The following is an 18946-nucleotide window of genomic DNA, read 5'->3' as shown; positions in this document are numbered from 1 at the left end:
CATTTTCATCCWAAAAAAAACTCCCCAGTCCTTGCCGATGAKAAGCATACCCATAACATGATACAGCCATCACCATGCTTGAAAATATGAAGAGTGGTATTCAGTGATGTATTCTGTTGGTTTTGACACATTTTAGTATTTTTTGATGTATTAAGTTAATTTCTTTGCCACATTTTTGCAGTTTTAAATCAGTGCCTTATGTATGTTTTGGAAGATTTTTATTCTGTACAGGCTTTCTTATTTTCACTCTGTCATTTAGGTTAGTATTGTGGAMTAACTACAATGCTGTTGATCCATCCTCAGTTTTCTGCCATCACAGCCATTCAACTCTGTATCTGCTTTAAAGTCACCATTGGCCTCATGGTGAAATCCCTAATCGGTTTCCTTCATTCTCCAGCAACTGAGTTAGGAAGGACCCCTGTATCTTTGTAGCGACTGGATGTATTGATACACCATCCAAAGTGTAATTAATAACTTCACGATASTCAAAGGGATATTCAATGTCTGCTTATTTATTTTTACCCATATACCAATAGGTGCCCTTCTTTGCGAGGCATTGAAAAACCTTCCTGGTATTTGTGGTGGAATCTGTATTTGAAATTCACTACTTGACTAAAGGACCTTACAAATAATTGTATGTGTGGGGTACAGAGACGAGGGAGCCATTCAAAAATCCTGTTAAATAAACACTATTATTGCACATGCAGTCCATGCAACTTATGATATGACTTGTTAAGCTAATTTTTACTCCTGGACTTATTTAGGCTTGCCATAACAAAGGAGTTAAATACTTATTGACTCAAGACATTTAAACTTTTCATTTTTTATTAATTTGTAAAACAAAATTAAGTATAATTGTAACTATTCCACTTTGACATTATGGTGTGTGTACAGTACTGTACCTACTCAATAGTTTTTATCCATTTTTACTATTTTCTACATTGTAGAATAATAGTGAAGACATCAAACTATGAAATAATGGATATGGAATCATGTAGTAACCAAAGAAGTGTTAAACAAATCAAAATATATGTTGTATTTGATGCCAAGAGTGTGCAAAGCTGTCATCAAGGCAAAGGGTGGCTACTTTGAAGAATCTTAAATATAAAATATATAGAGAGATTTWWWWWAAATACTTTTTTGGATTCCATATGTGTTACTTCATAGTTTGATGTCTTTACTACTATTAAAATAAAGAAAAAACCCTTGAATGAGTCCAAACTTTTGACTGGCACTGTATGTGTAGGCCAGTGACACAAAATCTCTATTTAATCAATTTTAAATTCAGGCTGCAACACAATGAAATGTATAAAAAATCAAGGGGTGTTAGTACTGTATGTACAATGTGCAATATACAGTAAATGTGTAACCTTTCAGAGATGTTTGTTTGTCTGTGCTACAGAGGCAGATCTTGGGATATTTTTATTTTCATTTCATCCCCCTGATTTTGACTGAAAAATAAACAGTGGGAGATGCATCTTATCTGTCTCGAGGATCGGATGCATCCATCCCTCCCTCTCTAGATCCTCATCTCCCCRRRRRRRRCRCCCCCCTCTCTCACTCTCCTTCTCTTTCTCTTTCGGAGATAGCTATGTACAGACAGCCTTCATATTTGCAGCAGGGGAAAGTGGCAGCTTTAATATTGGAGTGATAGCCGCTGATAAGGGTAACGGCTGWGGAGAGGCGTTAGTGTCATCCCTCCCTCCTCCGCAATAAACACTTTCATTTGTTTTTTCCCGGAGAGATGGCTGTAAAGATAGATGTGTTGAATAGACGACCTGAGGAGCAGTAGAAGGAAGGAAGGAAAGACGGATGGAGAAGGAAAATGGGAGGGGTGGGTATGCATATTCAGTATTAAAAGATCAATCAGAGGGTCGTGAAATATGCATTTTGTCATCCACCCTTCCTGTTTCATCAGCGCACCAACAACGCTGGTCACTGTGCCGACTCAAAATGCAAACCTAACTAACTATGATCTATATAGCATTCATCTATATAGCATCCAATTATTAGTAATATGTGTGGAACAGTAGAATTTCAACATAGTCATTGTGTCAGAATCAGTGATGAGCAATGCCTGAATATTGTTCTGAAAAATCATTAGATCTGTACTGAGGTGTAGGGTACAGTGTACACTTAGGAAAAAAAGGGTTCCACTGTCCCCATAGAATAACCCTTTTAGGTTCCAGGTAGAGCCATTTTGAATACCATGTAGAACCKTCTGTGGAAAGGGTTCTACATGGAACCCAAAAGGGTTCTTCAAAGGTGTCTCCTATGTGGACAGCCGAGTAACCCTTTTGGCCAAGGACATTGAGGCATCAGATTACTGATTTAAATGATCTCCTTTTCCAAAACTCAGACATCTTGACTTCTCAGGACACGGCTGGAGGCTGTGAGGAAAGGCCGCTTCTTATGACGTTCTAATATGTGTTGTGTTTCAATTATTCCACTGTCCTCAACTCCAACCCAAGGCCTTCACTCCAACTCAAGTCAGCAGTTCAAATGATGTATTCCTGCACTGACTTTTCTATCGCATATGTTTTGTGGTAACACTTTACCTTTTAGTAATCACATTAAGGGTACATAGCTTTAGATGCTAAGCTTTAGAGGTTAAAGCTGCTATATTTTTGGGTGTGTGTGTTTGTGTTTAATTTGTCTCAGGGCAATTAGACAGCGTGACCAAAACGATTATGTGAACAGCTGGGTAGCTGAAATCTGCATATCAGAAATAAAATCAGGGAGACACAGACGACTGCTCATTAAAATCACTGGGAAAACAACTTGAAAATGAGACTTGACATCAGTTTTCAAAGTCTGTCAAATATTTGTGGATGTTAAAATGAATAATAAGGTTGCAGTATAAGAGCATAAGAGGAATACGCTTAATCTGGGTAAGTGTTTATTCTGTAAATGACTCTAGCTATAGGAACAYAGAATTTGAAACATCTCAGAAAGCCCAGGCCAAGCATGCATCCCTGTGGACAATTACTATTGCCAAATAATGCACATTATGAACTCTCATGTAAACTCAGCAAAAAAAGAAATGTCCCTTTTTCAAGACCCTGTCTTTCAAAGATAATTTGTAAAAATCCAAATAACTTCACAGATCTTCATTGTAAAGGGTTTAAACACTGTTTCCAATGCTTGTTCAATGAACCATAAACAATTAATGAACATGCACCTGTGGAACGATTGTTAAGACACTAACAACTTACAGACGGTAGGCAATTACGGTCACAGTTATGAAAACTTAGGACACTAAAGAGGCCTTTCTACTGACTCAGAAAAACACCAAAAGAAAGATGCCCTGCTCATCTGCGTGAACGTGCCTTGGCATGCTGCAAGGAGGCATAAGGACTGCAGATGTGGCCAGGGCAATAAATTGCAATGTCCCTACTGTGAGACGCCTAAGATAGCGCTACAGGGAGACAGGACGGACAGCTGATCATCCTCGCGGTGGCAGACCATGTGTAACAACACCTGCATAGGATCGGTACATCCGGACATCACACCTGCGGGACAGGTACAGAATGGCAACAACAACTGCCCGAGAAACACCAGGAACGCACAATCCCTCCATCAGTGCTCAGACTCTCCGCAATAGGCTGAGAGAGGCTGGACTGAGGGCTTGTAGGCCTGTTGTAAGGCAGGTCATCACCAGACATCACCGGCAACAACGTCGCCTATGGGCACAAACCCACTGTCGCTGGACCAGACAGGACTGGCAAAAAGTGRTCTTCACTGACGAGTCATGGTTTTGTCTTACCAAGGGTGATGGTCGGATTCTCGTTTATCGTCGAAGGAATGAGCGTTACACCGAGGCCTGTACTCTGGAGCGGGYTCGATTTGGAGGTGGAGGGTCCATCATGGTCTGGGGTGGTGTGTCACAGCATCATCGGACTGAGCTTGTTGTCATTGCAGGAAATCTCAACGCTATGCGTTACAGGGAAGACATGCTCCTCCCTCATGTGGTACCCTTCCTGCAGGCTCATCCTGACATGACCCTTCCAGCATGACAATGCCACCAGCCATACTGCTCGTTCTGTGTGTGATTTCCTGCAAGAGAGGAATGTCAGTGTTCTGCCATGGCCAGCGAAGAGCCCAGATCTCAATCCCATTGAGCACGTCTGGGATCTGTTGGATCAGAGGGTGAGGGCTAGGGCCATTCCCCCCAGAAATGTCCAGGAACTTGCAGGTGCCTTGGTGGAAGAGTGGGATAACATCTCACAGCAAGAACTGGCAAATCTGGTGCAGTCCATGAGGAGGAGATGCACTGCAGTACTTAATGCAGCTGGTGGCCACACCAGATACTGACTGTTACATTGAACCCCCCTTTGTTCAGGGACACATTATTCCATTTATGTTAGTCACATGTCTGTGGAACTTGTTCCGTTTATGTCTCAGTTGTTGAATCTTGTTATGTTCATATAAATATATACACATGTTAAGTTTGCTGAAAATAAACGCAGTTGACAGTGAGAGGACGTTTCTTTTTATGATGAGTTTATTTACCCAGCTAGCGCATAACATTCTGATAACCATGTGTTTCTTAAAGCCTGTTTCCGATTTACAATTCCGAGTTGGATGACCGTTCAGAACGTATTTCCCAGTCGGAGCTCGTGTTTTCCAGATTTCCCAGTTGACTTGAACTCACTGAAGTCAAGTTTCCGCAGTTCCGAGTTAACAGTTGTTTTGAGCGCGGCACAAATCATGCTTCATTGACAGCATGGCCAATGTTGAATYTTTATCATTTTAAACTTGGAAAAGAGACACTTAATCCCAGATTTGGGACCACACAGCCATTCCACTGAATAGCAGGCTAGTGATTTCTTTGCAATGCTTGAAGTTAGCCACTGTCACTGATTCCTTCCAAACCACTCATTGTTGAATTTGTGATTTCCAACTTGTTGTGAAATGTTTATGTCCAATGGCCAATGAGCACCGATACGTTTTATCTATAATTTCTCTTCATTATTTCTCTTCATATGACAAGGATTTAAAAGGATTTGCCAGTAGATTGGCGACTTGATTCATGATGATGACTGATAGTCCAATCAAAGCTACTGTAGATATAACGTGATTTGACGTCATTTATATCTGTGGCCAATGACCTTGAGCCTTCTTGGATGGGCATTTCTAATGTAACTCTATGGCAGCAGCCAAGAGGCTTGAAAAACAGGTAAGCCCCCCCCCTTTTAGCTAAAACAGAACTCCCTGCCCTGAATGACGGGTCACCCGTGATGCTGTGTCACAATAAAAAATACATGTGTTTGCATGATTAATGCTTAAGGAAATGAATTTCCATGTGTCCTATCTGTGCTTAAAATTCAAACAAGACTGTAATGACTATAAAAATGTAACTTTCATGAAATCACACTGCAATACACCAAATTAAAGCTGTGAATCCAGCCAACGTCAGATTTKAAAAAAGCTTTACGACGAAAGCACACCAAACGATTATGTTAGGTCAGTACATAGCCACAGAAAAACACAGCCATTTTTCCAGCCAAAGAGAGGAGTCACAAAAAGCATAAATAGAGATAAAATTCATCACTAACCTTTGATGATCTTCATCAGATGACACTCATAGGACTTGATGTTACACAATACATGTATGTTTTGTTCGATAAAGTTCATATTTATATCCAAAAATCTCAGTTTACATTGGCGCGTTAACGTTCAGTAATGTTTTGTTTRCAAAACATCCGGTGATTTTGCAGAGAGCCACATCAATTTACAGAAATACTCATTATAAATGTCTTTCCCAGAACAGGCAAATTTCCACTACTGTTCTCAGAATGTTTTGTTTTACCAGTCATGAAATGTATTGCTACGTTCCCACAACCAATGTGAAAACAAAAGCATACGTTCCCACAATTCCTAAAGAACCAAATGTGCTAGCTGGGTACATGAGTTCGATGAGTTGAAAGTTCAACTAGAGATAGATAGTGACCTTCAGGCTTCTTTGGTTTTAGCATTCGCTATGTCCTTTTAGCTTGTCAGGCAAACTGCCAGCAGACAGAAGTTAGACTGTGTTTTGATGTCAGGCTCTACTCAATGTTTTCACTGGCTCTCTACTCAGCCACAGCTCCAAGGGGCCAGGGTTCTGGTCTAGAAGCACCAGAACCCTGGCCCTACAGTTTTTCCTACAGTTTTTCTTGGTTACTGCAGTTTAACAGATGCCAGGCCCAGAAACAAAATTTCCTTAGATAGCCACATAGAGAAGTTTGATTTAAAATTCCTAATAAGACACTTTAGTCATCACCTTTGTGCACAGAACATCTATTGAATTATTAAAATAATTGTTGCTGAAGCCGTTTCTTCTTTTTCATCACACAGCCGAAAATATTAACATTTTATATTAATCTAATGTCTGCCATGTTTTTGGATGACGTGATGAAGTCGTCGCTGCTCCCGGTAATCCCTGTGTGCACTGAGTGCTAGTGTGCATGTGATGTTGATCCGTTTAAACCGGATACAACCTGGATATAGACGGTCCATGAATCGGAGTATCTGAACGTGAGTAGATTACCTTGAAAACAACGGTTAGACATATTAGACGCAGTCTCCACTTCTTATTATACCGAAGTGATCAGCTCCCTGAGGGGTCCTCCTWAAGACTAAATGCTGAGCGTGACCTTTCTGTTGCCCCGCTCCTCCCACCCTGCTGGCCCTAATTACCTACCTCATTACCCCCTCCGAAATAACACACTGATCCAAGATGGCTGCCTTATTACCCACTCCTAAATAACACCAGCACCACCAGGTTGAATAATAATAATTTGTGGGGTGCTTATATTTGTCCTGTTACACACTTGTACAAGTGTTCATTGTTCCAAGTGTGTAATGGAAATGGGTTTCTTGCACATCCCAACTCCCCCTAAGACTCCCGCAGGGAGACGGGTCATGGATAGGGTCACCCTTGTCCAGCACGCCTGGAGCAATTGGGATTAAGTTCCTTGCTCAAGGGCAGAGCGACAGATGTTTCACCTTGTCGGCTCCAGGATTAAAACCAGTGACCTTTCGGTTACAGGCCCAACCATAGAGAATGATAGAGGCCTCTTGTGGACAAAAGGCTGTTTAAGCATGTGCAGCGCCATTGAGGGCTTCAAACATTCTTCCGCCATTTTAAAGTAGTCAAAGTAGTCAACTGGGTGGGGATTCCTATGGGTTGTAGCCTCAATGGCGCTGGCCATTCTGTCACAGACGCTACAATGGCACAGATATAAAGATGAGTCCTCTATCTACCTCTATGGGCCCAGTGCTCTGACCTCGAGGCTACCTGCCACCCGAACCAAGATGGCTTCCTCATTTGACCCTCCTAAATCACAACAGGTAGATCCACAGATCCACGATGGCTGCTACTCRCCACAACTGATTTTCTATACTCTCTGCAATCTTTGTGTTGACATTCTAATGAACTGTACTGTAGCTTGCTTGATGCCTGCTGGCCTAGTGGATATCTGTGCTCTGAATGGATCCGCCCTATTATTTTACTCCCCTTCCTCCCGCCAGACTTCACTCCATAAGTCCTGACTATATATTCAAGACGTCGCCATCACTATGGTGATCGCTGATGAGACGATAGGGTGATCAGCGCTTGTGGGATGTCGGACAATAAACTGAGAGGGAGAGGGAGAGAGAGAGGGCTGTAATTAGCCTTCCTAATCATGGCACTAAAGTAACGTGCTTAATTATATGGAATGCTGCATAAATTGCCAAGTGTGTGGAATCATTGGAATTGATTAAAATACTAATTAAACAGGCCCTTGCAGAATTTGGAGTGAGGTAAGGTTCAGCTCTTCAGGGTCATTTGCATACCCTTAATCTGGGGAAATGGGATTTAAAGGACCCTCTCTCTTTCTCTGGCTTTCCCTCTTTCTCTTTTCCCCCTATTTCCCAGTTCACATGCTAACAAACTCAATTCAAATTATACTCTGTTTTCTCTTTTCACCATATAATTTGGCATAAGACCCCTTTGATTTTGTTTTTCAATATAAATGTATCCATCAAAGTGAGTGTATCAAAGGCTAAACACGCACAGAAAAAAAAAAAAAAAGTCTGCCGAGTGTATGATCTTAAATGTTGCATGCCACTTGCTTTGATTTGTGTGAGAATATCTTTGTTAAATATTGCATTTAGAACTAGCGGGGGCATACTTTAATAGATGTATGGATCAAACTCATATTGTGATCCTATTAACTACTGCAAGAACCAAGAGAAATTAATTACGCAGTACATCGACTAGCACTTTTACATTCAAATGAATATTAAACATTCATTGGTACAGATATACAATCTTAATTTGACCAGTTTCTCACAGCAGACAAAATTGTCCTGCAGCAACAGGAAATGTGAATTATTGTGTGAATTATGAATGGACATTTTGGAGGAGTTGATAAAAAAAAAATTATAGGGCAAATCAATTATGACATTTTAAAGTAACAACTACAAACTTTAGAAGCCTTTTTAAACCTTGAATATACTTCCTGCAACAACAGGGTGATCAAATTAAGATCTTACATATGTACCTCGGCAGCTGACAGTGTGCAAAGGTCTTGCTCATAAACCACTTTACAACCATTTTAATCATCTTCAGAGCAAAGTAACAAGAACATTTCCGTTGTACTCGATTCTAGACACTGTACTGTAGGGTATTCTGTGGTCATGTACAGGTGTAGGATCTTAACTTGATCACCCTGTTGTTGCAGAACATTTCTAAATCTGTAGGGTAGTTGTGCGAACTCTTTCATGTGTACCATAGCCAACAGTAAGTGAAACTTTGACTGGTCACTGATGAGTTTGGAGTTTGAGTTGAAGTCACATGTTGACAAAGACCTTTGGGTGAAAACTTTGCAATAAACTGTGAGAGAATCACTGTGTGGTTATCTATCTTTAATTTTCACTCACACTGTGTCACACACTCGTTCGCTCATGCTCTCCTGTTTCCCTTCAAGAATTAGACGGTCAAACATGTTCTTCTGCGTCATTCATTCTCCTCACTTACACACAACTCATTCCACTCACTCATTTCACTTTCCACTTCCTCATGCCATTATGTTTCTTTTATTTGACTAATTCCACTCACACACAACTCTGGTCTTGTGCTGGTGTCTTCCCAAGCAGTTCAGCAGAAGAAGCAGCTGGAGAAGGAAACTGGTGTGAAGATCCTGGAGGCTGGTGTCAGTGATGTAAGTCCTGTTTCATCGTCTGTTTCAAGCTGGGAACCATAGAATTATTGACTTGAATGGGGTTGCCATTTCTAGTTACTCTATTTCTGCGCTGTGAACATCCAACACTGACTATATCGGTGTCGAACAAAGTATAGAACTGACCCCCAAAAATTATTTTTATCTGGGAGTCATCCGGATGCTGGATTGCTTGAATGTGATGTTATGTGACATTACAATGGTATTCAACTGAGGCTGTATATTGAATAGCATTTGTGTGATATTGTATAGTTAGATCTTACCACGTAAAGTCCCTAAAGAGAATACTGAGCTCATCATCCAACACCCAACATGCATCATGTTTCATTGTAAAGGAATTTAACCAAACCTGAAAGCTCCCAGATCTTATAGAAACCATAGTGTCTCTGTACACTGGGCTCTCTCCAGTGATATGGCTCCAGATATGGCAGCTTGGCCATCCATACCGCCTGCATCCTTTACGAGGCCCCCATTATGCGGCCAGACATTGATTATGAGCTGAAATTAATGCAAAAATGTATTTCCTGTTAACTGTGTCGCTTTGATACACATCCTCTGTATTCATTTCCTGTCCTCCTTAGGGTTGTTGGTTCCCATGGAGAATAAAGAACAACAAGACAAATTGCAGTGTGAAAAATTTAAAATTGACACTTTAAATAGCACACAAGGAACAATAAGCAGATTATCTGGAGAGCTGTCAATTTATGGCTAGACATTATGGCTGGCTGTGACATATTCATAAGAAAAATTAAGAGGAGTCCAAAAAGATACTTAAGATGAGTGCCGGGATGAGAGCAGGGGAGATGTGCGTTCATTCGATGGTGACGCTGCTAATAAATATTCATAAGTCGTGTAGGGAAGGTGAGGATCTAATCAAACAGCCATTGATGGGCTGTAGCCCTCCTAGAATTTTTTATACGGAAATGAGACAGAGAGCGGTGGCACTGTGAGCCATGAAGATCATCGCGAGGCATGCTGGGAACTAAATGGATGTGGCCTGTGTGTGGGCTGCTGCCGTCGTCAATAGCAACAGGGTAACATAGTCCGGACCGTTTTCCTGGATCAATCCCTCCTATGGACTTTGTCACACTCTCTATTCTCTTTTCCATTGATTTAATCCTACTGTGAATCTCTTGCTTATGCCTACGCATTTACCTCCCTCTTTTTTAAGTCCTCTTTTCCTTCGCCTCATCTACCCTTTTCTCCCTTTCTCTTGCCCTCTATCTTTCTGACTATCTTTTTCTCCTCTTACTCCATCTTCACTCTTGTCCAACACACAGAAAGCACAAGGCAAACAGTGACGGAGGGCTGTGATTTGTCATATTTGTCCTATTTGTTGATAATTAGCTGCAATTATAGGGAACCGGAGTGAGGGAGAGATCCTTTACCTCAGGAGTGGGAAATCAAATGCTGTGTGTGTGTGTGTTCGTGTGGTGTGTGTGTGTTCGTGTGGTGTGTGTTCGTGTGTGTTTGTGCGTTTGTGTCTGTGCATGTCCGTGTGTGTGTGTGTGTGATTAGAAAATGTGTATTTGAGGGAAGTACAGTGAGAGACAAGCCCTGGAATTATTAATTTTCTGTATTGGCATTGTCATAGTCCGAACCCAAATAAGGCTCAATTCATCCCAGTGGTTTTTAGTCCCTGAATGGCGACAGAGTGATCATTTTCTGAAAACGGTGGCAGAACATGCTGCTGAGAGTGCCTGTGGAGAGTGCTCTCAGAATGCATTAGTTTAAATGGAATTGAGCACAACTATTAGTTGGTGAATTTATGGGGTGACCGCTGATATATTGTTATTAGTGTGTACCTCAGCTAGATGCCAAAGCATGGGTCGGTAACTATGCATTAGCTTGCAAAACACAAGTTTTAAATGGTGCCCTAGTTTTAAGTAGATAACTGAATACATTGACAAATAAAGTAAATGAAATTAAGTTAATAAAGACACAACAAGTTAGATGTGATGGGGTTTATATCCTGTCGCAATCAAATTTGGAGGATTCCTACACTGTAGCGCAGGCTTACAGAGACTGGTTGGAGTGTGCCTCCTCTTGCATGGAACCAACCAACCTGGTATTGTTAAGAGGATCGAGAGTGGAGCTGCATGGAACCAACCAACCTGGTATTGTTATTAAGATATCAGAGTGGAGCTGCATGGAAACAACCAACCTGGTATTGTTATTAAGATATCGAGAGTGGAGCTGCATGGAACCAACCAACCTGGTATTGTTATTAAGAGTATCGAGAGTGGAGCTGCATGGAACCAACCAACCTGGTATTGTTATTAAGAGTATCGAGAGTGGAGCTGCATGGAACCAACCAACCTGGTATTGTTATTAAGAGTATCGAGAGTGAGGCTGCATGGAACCAACCAACCTGGTATTGTTATTAGAGTATCGAGAGTGGAGCTGCATGAACCAACCAACCTGGTATTGTTATTAAGAGTAGTCGAGAGTGGAGCTGCATGGAACCAACCAACCTGGTATTGTTATTAAGAGTATCGAGAGTGGAGCTGACACAGGTTGTGTCCCAAATGGCAAACTATTTATTTTATATTGCACTAACTTTGACCAGAGCTCTAGGCACCCTATTTCCTTTATAGTTTAACACAGTGCCATTTAGGACACAGCCATAGCCTCTCCGTCTTAACCCTGTCTGACTTTGTTAAAAATGGGGCCAAATGACAAAACGGCTTAAAAACCACGGACATCGATTGCAGAAGATGTTGACCAAGATAAGCTAATGTCAAAGTGAGGAGATTGGACCCTAATCTATAGACTTCACAATATCTGGTCCTCCTATAGATTTTATAGAACCCATTTTCTTAAAAATGTCCTTGTTTTGCGACTCATTAGCTACATTTACCACAAAAACAAAACACAATTTAAAGAGCGATTGAAATCACAGATTCTGCATGTGTTTTTGTGATGCTCATTAAGATTAAGAAAATGTTGATTTCAGTCTTGGGGGGGTGTGGTTCAATGTGGGTGTGTTATCGTACTCTGGCAGTTACTGTTGTTTGTCCCTGTTGAGACACTGTAGCTGCTGCGGTGTCTCAGGAGAGACCAAAAAAACAGTATCAACAACATAGCCACTAACGCTTCCTCGAAATAGTCAGAATTCTTCGAAGATAAATCAAGAAAATAGTCATTATTTTTGCCATTTTTGCCACGCAATTTTACATCAAGTTAAGGCGTTTAGTGCAGTAGTTCTTAAACAAATGTGCATGAAAACTAGTAGCTAGTGCACTGCAGACAGTATCGAGTCTACTGCTGTGCAGGACTGATTTTTGATCATTCATCAGCAAGCTGTCAAACTAACCAAAATAAAGCACAAGATACACACTGTTCATCAGTGCCCAAAATCACTGGCTAGCTAAATTCCATCTGTGTTTGTCAATGAAGCTAGCTAGTAGTAGCTAGCAGGCGCATTAAGCAGGCAAGCCATCGAGTCACTGACGAGTGTGACGTGTGTGCTTCGGTGCCGTTATGTTTTACAACTTTCTCACTATCTATTACTATCTATCTGTCTGGCAGCGTTTCATAGGGAATCATGTTACAAAACCGGTTGCGTTGTGACAAGATACTCGCGAATGGGTTTCGAATTTGAGAAAATGGACAAGTGGCAATTGGGATACAAGTGCACATCATCTCAATTGTTTTCATTTTGTCCAAAACAGACTCAGTGCTTCACTTGGGCAGGAGGTCATAGGGACTGAGTACCGGCAGCTCACATTTTCTACTGCTTGAGTTCCTGCACCTCTTATAGAATATTAGCTAAAAAGTATTATGACGATCCTGCACCTAAATATAAACAGTACCGGCACCCAAAATGAGTAGGCTACCAAATAAAATAAAATGTTATTGGTCACATACACATTGTTAGCAGATGTTAATGCGAGTGTAGCGAAATGCTTGTGCTTCTAGTTCCGACCGTGCAGTAATATCTAACAAGTAATCTAACAATTTCACAACAACTACCTTTTACACACAAGTGTAAAGGAATGAATTAGAATATGTACATAAAAATATATGGATGAGCGATGGCCGAACGGCATAGGCAAGAGGCAGTAGATGGTATAGAGTACAGTATATACATATGAGATGAGTAATGTAGGGTATGTAAACATTATATAAAGTGGCATTGTTTAAAGTGACTAGTGATACATTTAGTGGCTAAAGATTTGAGTCAGTGTGTCAGCAGCAGCCACTCAACGTTAGTGATGGCTGTTTAACAGTCTGATTGCCTTGAGATAGAAGCTGTTTTTCATTCTCTCGGTCCCAGCTTTGATGCACCTGTACTGACCTCGCCTTCTGGATGATAGCGGGGTGAACAGGCAGTGGCTCGGGTGGTTGTTGTCCTTGATGATCTTTTTGGCCTTCCTGTGACATCGGGTGGTGTAGGTGTCCTGGAGGGCAGGTAGTTTGCCCCCGGTGATGCGTTGTGCAGACCTCACTACCCTCTGGAGAGCCTTACGGTTGTGAGCGGAGCAGTTGCCATACCAGGCGGTGATACAGCCCGACAGGATGCTCTCGATTGTGCATCTGTAAAAGTTTGTGAGTGTTTTTGGTGACAAGCCAAATTTCTTCAGCCTCCTGAGGTTGAAGAGGCGCTGTTGCGCCTTCTTCACCACGCTGTCTGTGTGGGTGGACCATTTCAGTTTGTCTGTGATGTGTATGCCGAGAAACTTAAAACTTTCCACCTTCTCCACTACTGTCCCGTCAATGTGGATAGTGGGGTGCTCCTTCTGCTGTTTCCCGAAGTCCACGATCATCTCCTTTGTTTTGTTGGCGTTGAGTGTGAGGTTATTTTCCTGACACCACACTCCGAGGGCCCTCACCTCCTCCCTGTAGGCCGTCTCGTCGTTGTTGGTAATCAAGCCTACCACTGTACCGGCACCTATTTCAGTCCAAGTCAAGCACCTCGCATACTCGAGTTATCACTATTGAACACATCAGCAAGTGGCAACTCCAAAAAGGGCTTAGGGGCCAAGTGTTCTTTCAACATAACATTGGCGAAGTGTTGTCTTATGTAAAAGTCCAGGGTGCTGTGTAAGGGGCAGGTCTGTGTCACTGAGGGGTTCTGGCTGCTACGATTTGGATAGAGCTCAATCAGCAAAGCAGATAGAGTGCATTCATTGCAGGTGTTTCTCCATGCATGACAATTCTCCCTTGGCATTATCRCGTGTTAGTGGGGAAGTGGGCATGACAAAAATCTAAACCCAACCCTCCTGTATATCATGATGACCTCAGTTACTSAAATCTATTAAAATAAATAAAATTAAAAATAAAAATTGTTTTGGAATATACTTACATTTTTATTGTCCATGTTGGCACTGAAATACATGTTTCTGACTAATATCAATAGGCCGTTTTAAACCTGAGAAGTTGATTTTCGAGTTCAGTTGCTCATTAATAAGCATGGCATTTTTTAAGTCTTTTAAGTTGTCATTATGTTTTACCAATGATATTGCTGCCCAGATCACGTTAGTGTCTCCATAACAGCACTCCTGTGAATGTGTGAAAAATTCTCTCAGGGAAAAGTGAGAGGGCCAAGAGGGGACATAGAAAAGAGGCTGTAGAATGCCTAAAATATACAATGTTTTTGTTCATCTCAATCCTAGCACTCTATCATCAGTTCTTCGCTAGGGCTGTGAAATGTTGACATTGACAGTAAATGAAAATCCTATGGAGAATATCAGTGTGCACYCATCTTGCTGCACCCCAGGCAGCAGCTTGGAGAATCAGCCTGTAGTACGGATACCAAAGCAGTCCTCCGTTTCATGGAGAGATGTTCCTAAAAGGCACACAGAGCTTCGTGACTGTGCATACTCTCCTCTCCTCCCATCCTGTTCGTGATCAGGAGGGGTCGATGAGTCACTGTGCATCTGGAGAGAGCGAGAGCGAGAGAGAGATGGTGCAGGAGCAGAGGGTTGCAAAGGTTTGGGTTAGCCAGCTGTATGCAGACATAGGCCCTTTTTACATTGACGAAAGTTGGATATTCTTGAGAGGTATCGAACAAAATCCTGAGACTATACTTATTACTGTAATGTAAACTTGTGAACTACCTCCGGAGGTCACACACGACACTCGCACTTGGCCCCCAGCTGCCCCCCTCCATGCAGGGCAGTGTAAACAGAATTGTCGTGTTGAGCCCAACACTGATACAGTAAAAATGAAATGTCTAAACATTTTAATTATATTTGAGACTTGTTTTATTGAGTTTTCACCCGGAAATTGCAGTAAAAGCCTGTTACACTCTGAAATTGATGCCGTAGCTTTAAAAAAAGCTCCATCTCAATGGTGTTTTTTCCCCCTTGACTGCACTGATCATCCAGCCAAGATACAATCTAGCTATGCAAGCAGTTTGCTTTTCATTCGCAGTTTGCTTTTTACCTCATGTAATGACTTTCATGATATTGATCAAATTAAGCCTGCTTTCTAAGGTAAGTTTAAAACACTAAAGTTGTAATGTAGGCCTAAGAAGTATCTAGCTATGGTTCAGCTAACATTATCCAACGTCAGCAGTCCCCAGCTAGCACAGTGGATCTGGGCCGATTCCGGCTGAGAGTCGGGGCACGCGGCTGAGAGTCAGACTCGGCCGACGTCATGTGGCCCAAGTCTGGCCCGCCTTCGGCAGTATTACTTATGGCTAGGATGCGGAGATTGAGCTCGGTCCGATTCCGGTGGGAGTTATATGGCCCAAATATATTACTTGGGACTCGGGCCGATTGTAGCTACTCTCTGGCAGATGATTACACGGGCTGATTAATATAGTTAACATTTCATTATTTATTTTTCCAATTTTTTCTCATAGTTTTTTCCCATAAAATGATAGTTCAAATAGAATTGATACCGAAGACAAACTAAATTTAGATTTCAGCTTTGAAAGTCATTTGCGTGGCCGTATTCATGGGTATCAGCGAACTAGCTGATGCAGCTATTACGATGTAGCTAAGAAAAATTCAGAAATAATTTTGCTATTACGATGTAGCTAAGAAAAATTCAGAAATAATTTTGTTTAGCTTGCTACCTAGGAAGGTTTTTCTATACTATGAACCACACTGTACTGTACTTTTYTATTTGTATTAGAGGAGTAAACCTTTATGCTTGATATGCTAACATTACTAGCTAGCAGTAGCTAGCCAGCTGTGCTATTTTCGTGCAAGCTAATTTAATGTGTGGATAAACAAGAAATAAACCCTTTAATTGTCTGCACATTATGAATTGTTGCATTATTGAAGAGTGTAATATGGTTTGGTTGCATTATTCAAGTGTAATAACGTTATGTTTTAAATGAAAAGTTGCACGCATTGTTGAGTAGGTAAATTGGAGCTGGAGAGCAAGAATGTCACATTGGGGGAGGGGGGAAGTAGTAATGTGTAATGTCTGCTTTTAGCACCTGAACATTTGGTGCCATCACAGTGGGCGATTGTGTATCATGTCCTTAAAATACAACATAATCCCTGAAGGTTTTCCCTGAAGTTTTTCACCATTMTGATTTTCAAATCATTGCATTTACATTAACGACTATTATTAGAATATATGTTTTTTTTATCAGCGTACCAGTTGTCATTTTTTATCAGTATTTCTGAATGCAGTAAAGGAGGAGGCTGGAGGTTTACAGTTACCTGTCCACAATCTGATTAAGATGGTGGGTAAATTGAGATTCATTGACATTTTTACAAAACCTGCAAACTGCTTATGTGGATAGGCACTTATTGAGCACAGAATTCCTTGAGCTGCATGTCAACAGATTATTCAACCAATTGTAAATCATATACAGGGCATTCAGAAAGTATTCAGACCCCTTGACTTTTTTCACATTTTGTTATGTACAGCCTTATTCTAAAATGCATTGATTCACTTTTTTCCCTCATCAATCTACACACAATACCCCATGATGACAAAGCAAAAACAGGTTTTGAGTAATTTTAGCAAATGTATTAAAAATTAAAAACTGAAATATCTTATTTATGTAAGTATTCAGACCCTTTGCTATGAGACTCGAAATTGAGCTCAGGTGCATCCTGTTTCCATTGATCAACCTTGAAATGTTTCTACAACTTGATTGGAGTCCACCTGTGGTAAATTCAATTGATTGGACATGATTTGGAAAGGCACACACCTGTCTATATAAGGTCTCACAGTTGACAGTGCATGTCAGAGCAAAAACCAAGTCATGAGGTCAAAGAAATTGTCCGTAGAGCTCCGAGACAGGATTGTGTCAAGGCACAGCTCTAGGGAAGGGTACCAAAACATTTCTGCAGCATTGAAGGTCTCCAAGAACTCAGTGGCCTCCTTCATTCTTAAATGGAACGGAGGTMACCAAGAACCCAATGGTRACTCTGATAGAGCTCCAGAGTTCCTCTGTGGAGATGGGAGAACCTTCCAGAAGAACAACCGTCTCTGCAGCACTCCACCAATCAGGCCTTTATGGTAGGGTGGTCAGYCGGAAGCCACTCCTCAGTAAAAGGTACATGACAGCCCGCCTGGAGTTTGCCAAAAGGCACCTAAGTGATTCTCAGACCATGAGAAACAAGATTCTCTGGTCTGATGAAACCAAGATTGAACCATGTCCAACCATACATCTCCCGGGTGGCGCAGTGGTCTAGGGCACTGCATCGCAGTGCTAGCTGCGCCACCAGAGTCTCTGGGTTCGCGCCCAGGCTCTGTCGCAGCCGGCCGCAACCGGGAGATCCGTGGGGCGACGCACAATTGGCATAGCGTCGTCCGGGTTTGGCCGGTAGGGATATCCTTGTCTCAGTATGTAAAAAAAAAAAAAATGTAATAAAATGTATGCACTCTACTGTAAGTCGCTCTGGATAAGAGCGTCTGCTCTTGGCCAGTAGGGATATCCTTGTCTCAGTATGTAAAAAATGTAATAAAATGTATGCACTCTACTGTAAGTCGCTCTGGATAAGAGCGTCTGCTAAATGACTAAAATGTAAAAAAATGTAAACTCTTTGGCCTGAATGCCAAGTGACATGTCTGGAGGAAACCTGGCACCATCCCTACAATGAAGCATGGTAGTGGCAGCATCATACTGTGGGATGTTTTTCAGCAGCAGGGACTGGGAGACTTGTCAGGATCAAGGGAAAGATGAACAGAGCAATGTACAGTGAGATCCTTGATGAAAACATGCTTCAGAGCCCTCAGGACCTCAGACTGGGACGATGGTTCACCTTCCAACAAGACAATGACCCTAAGCACACAGCCAAGACAATGCAAGAGTGGCTTTGGGACAAGTCTCTAAATGTCCTTGAGTGGCCCAGCCAGTGCCCAGACATGAATCTGATCGAACATCTCTGGAGGGACCTGAAAATAGCTGTGCAGCAACGCTCCCCATCCAACCTGACAGAGCTTGAGAGGATCTGCAGAGAAGAATGGAAGAAACTCCCCAAATACATGTGCCAAGCTTGTAGAGTCATACCCAGGAAGATTCTAGTCTGTAGTCGCTGCCAAAGGTCCTTCAACAAAGTACTGAGTAAAGGGTCTGAATTATTTGTAAATAAATTGGCACAAATTTCAAAAAAACTGTTTTTGCTTTGTCATTATGGGGTATAGTGTGTAGATTGATGAGAGAAAAAAAAGATGTAATACATTTTAGAATAAGGCTGTAACCTAACAAAATATGGCAAAAGTCAAGTGGACTGAATACTTTCTGAATGCACTGTTTAACAGACAGGGATCTCAGCTGAGTCTCCGCACGGTGTGTGTGCACGAGTGCGCGTGTGTGTGCA

At 41.7% G+C, this 18946-nt stretch overlaps 1 protein-coding gene across 1 annotated transcript in view; it reads left to right on the top strand.

The window, feature by feature from the left end:
* Positions 1-8751: 8751 nt before the first annotated feature.
* The window catches only part of LOC111953902 (receptor-type tyrosine-protein phosphatase N2-like), a 103998-nt gene continuing 93803 nt past the window's right edge, over positions 8752-18946 (top strand). The window contains exons 1-2 of the mRNA XM_023973394.2: positions 8752-8770; positions 9127-9191. Coding sequence (XP_023829162.1) covers positions 8752-8770; positions 9127-9191 — 84 coding nt within the window. The remainder of the gene's footprint in view (positions 8771-9126; positions 9192-18946) is intronic.

The sequence above is a fragment of the Salvelinus sp. IW2-2015 genome, linkage group LG27 (genome assembly GCF_002910315.2).
Source record: "Salvelinus sp. IW2-2015 linkage group LG27, ASM291031v2, whole genome shotgun sequence".
NCBI classification, from domain to species: domain Eukaryota; kingdom Metazoa; phylum Chordata; class Actinopteri; order Salmoniformes; family Salmonidae; genus Salvelinus; species Salvelinus sp. IW2-2015.
Note: the sequence above shows the minus strand (reverse complement) of the source record. Positions and strands in the feature narration are given on the sequence as shown.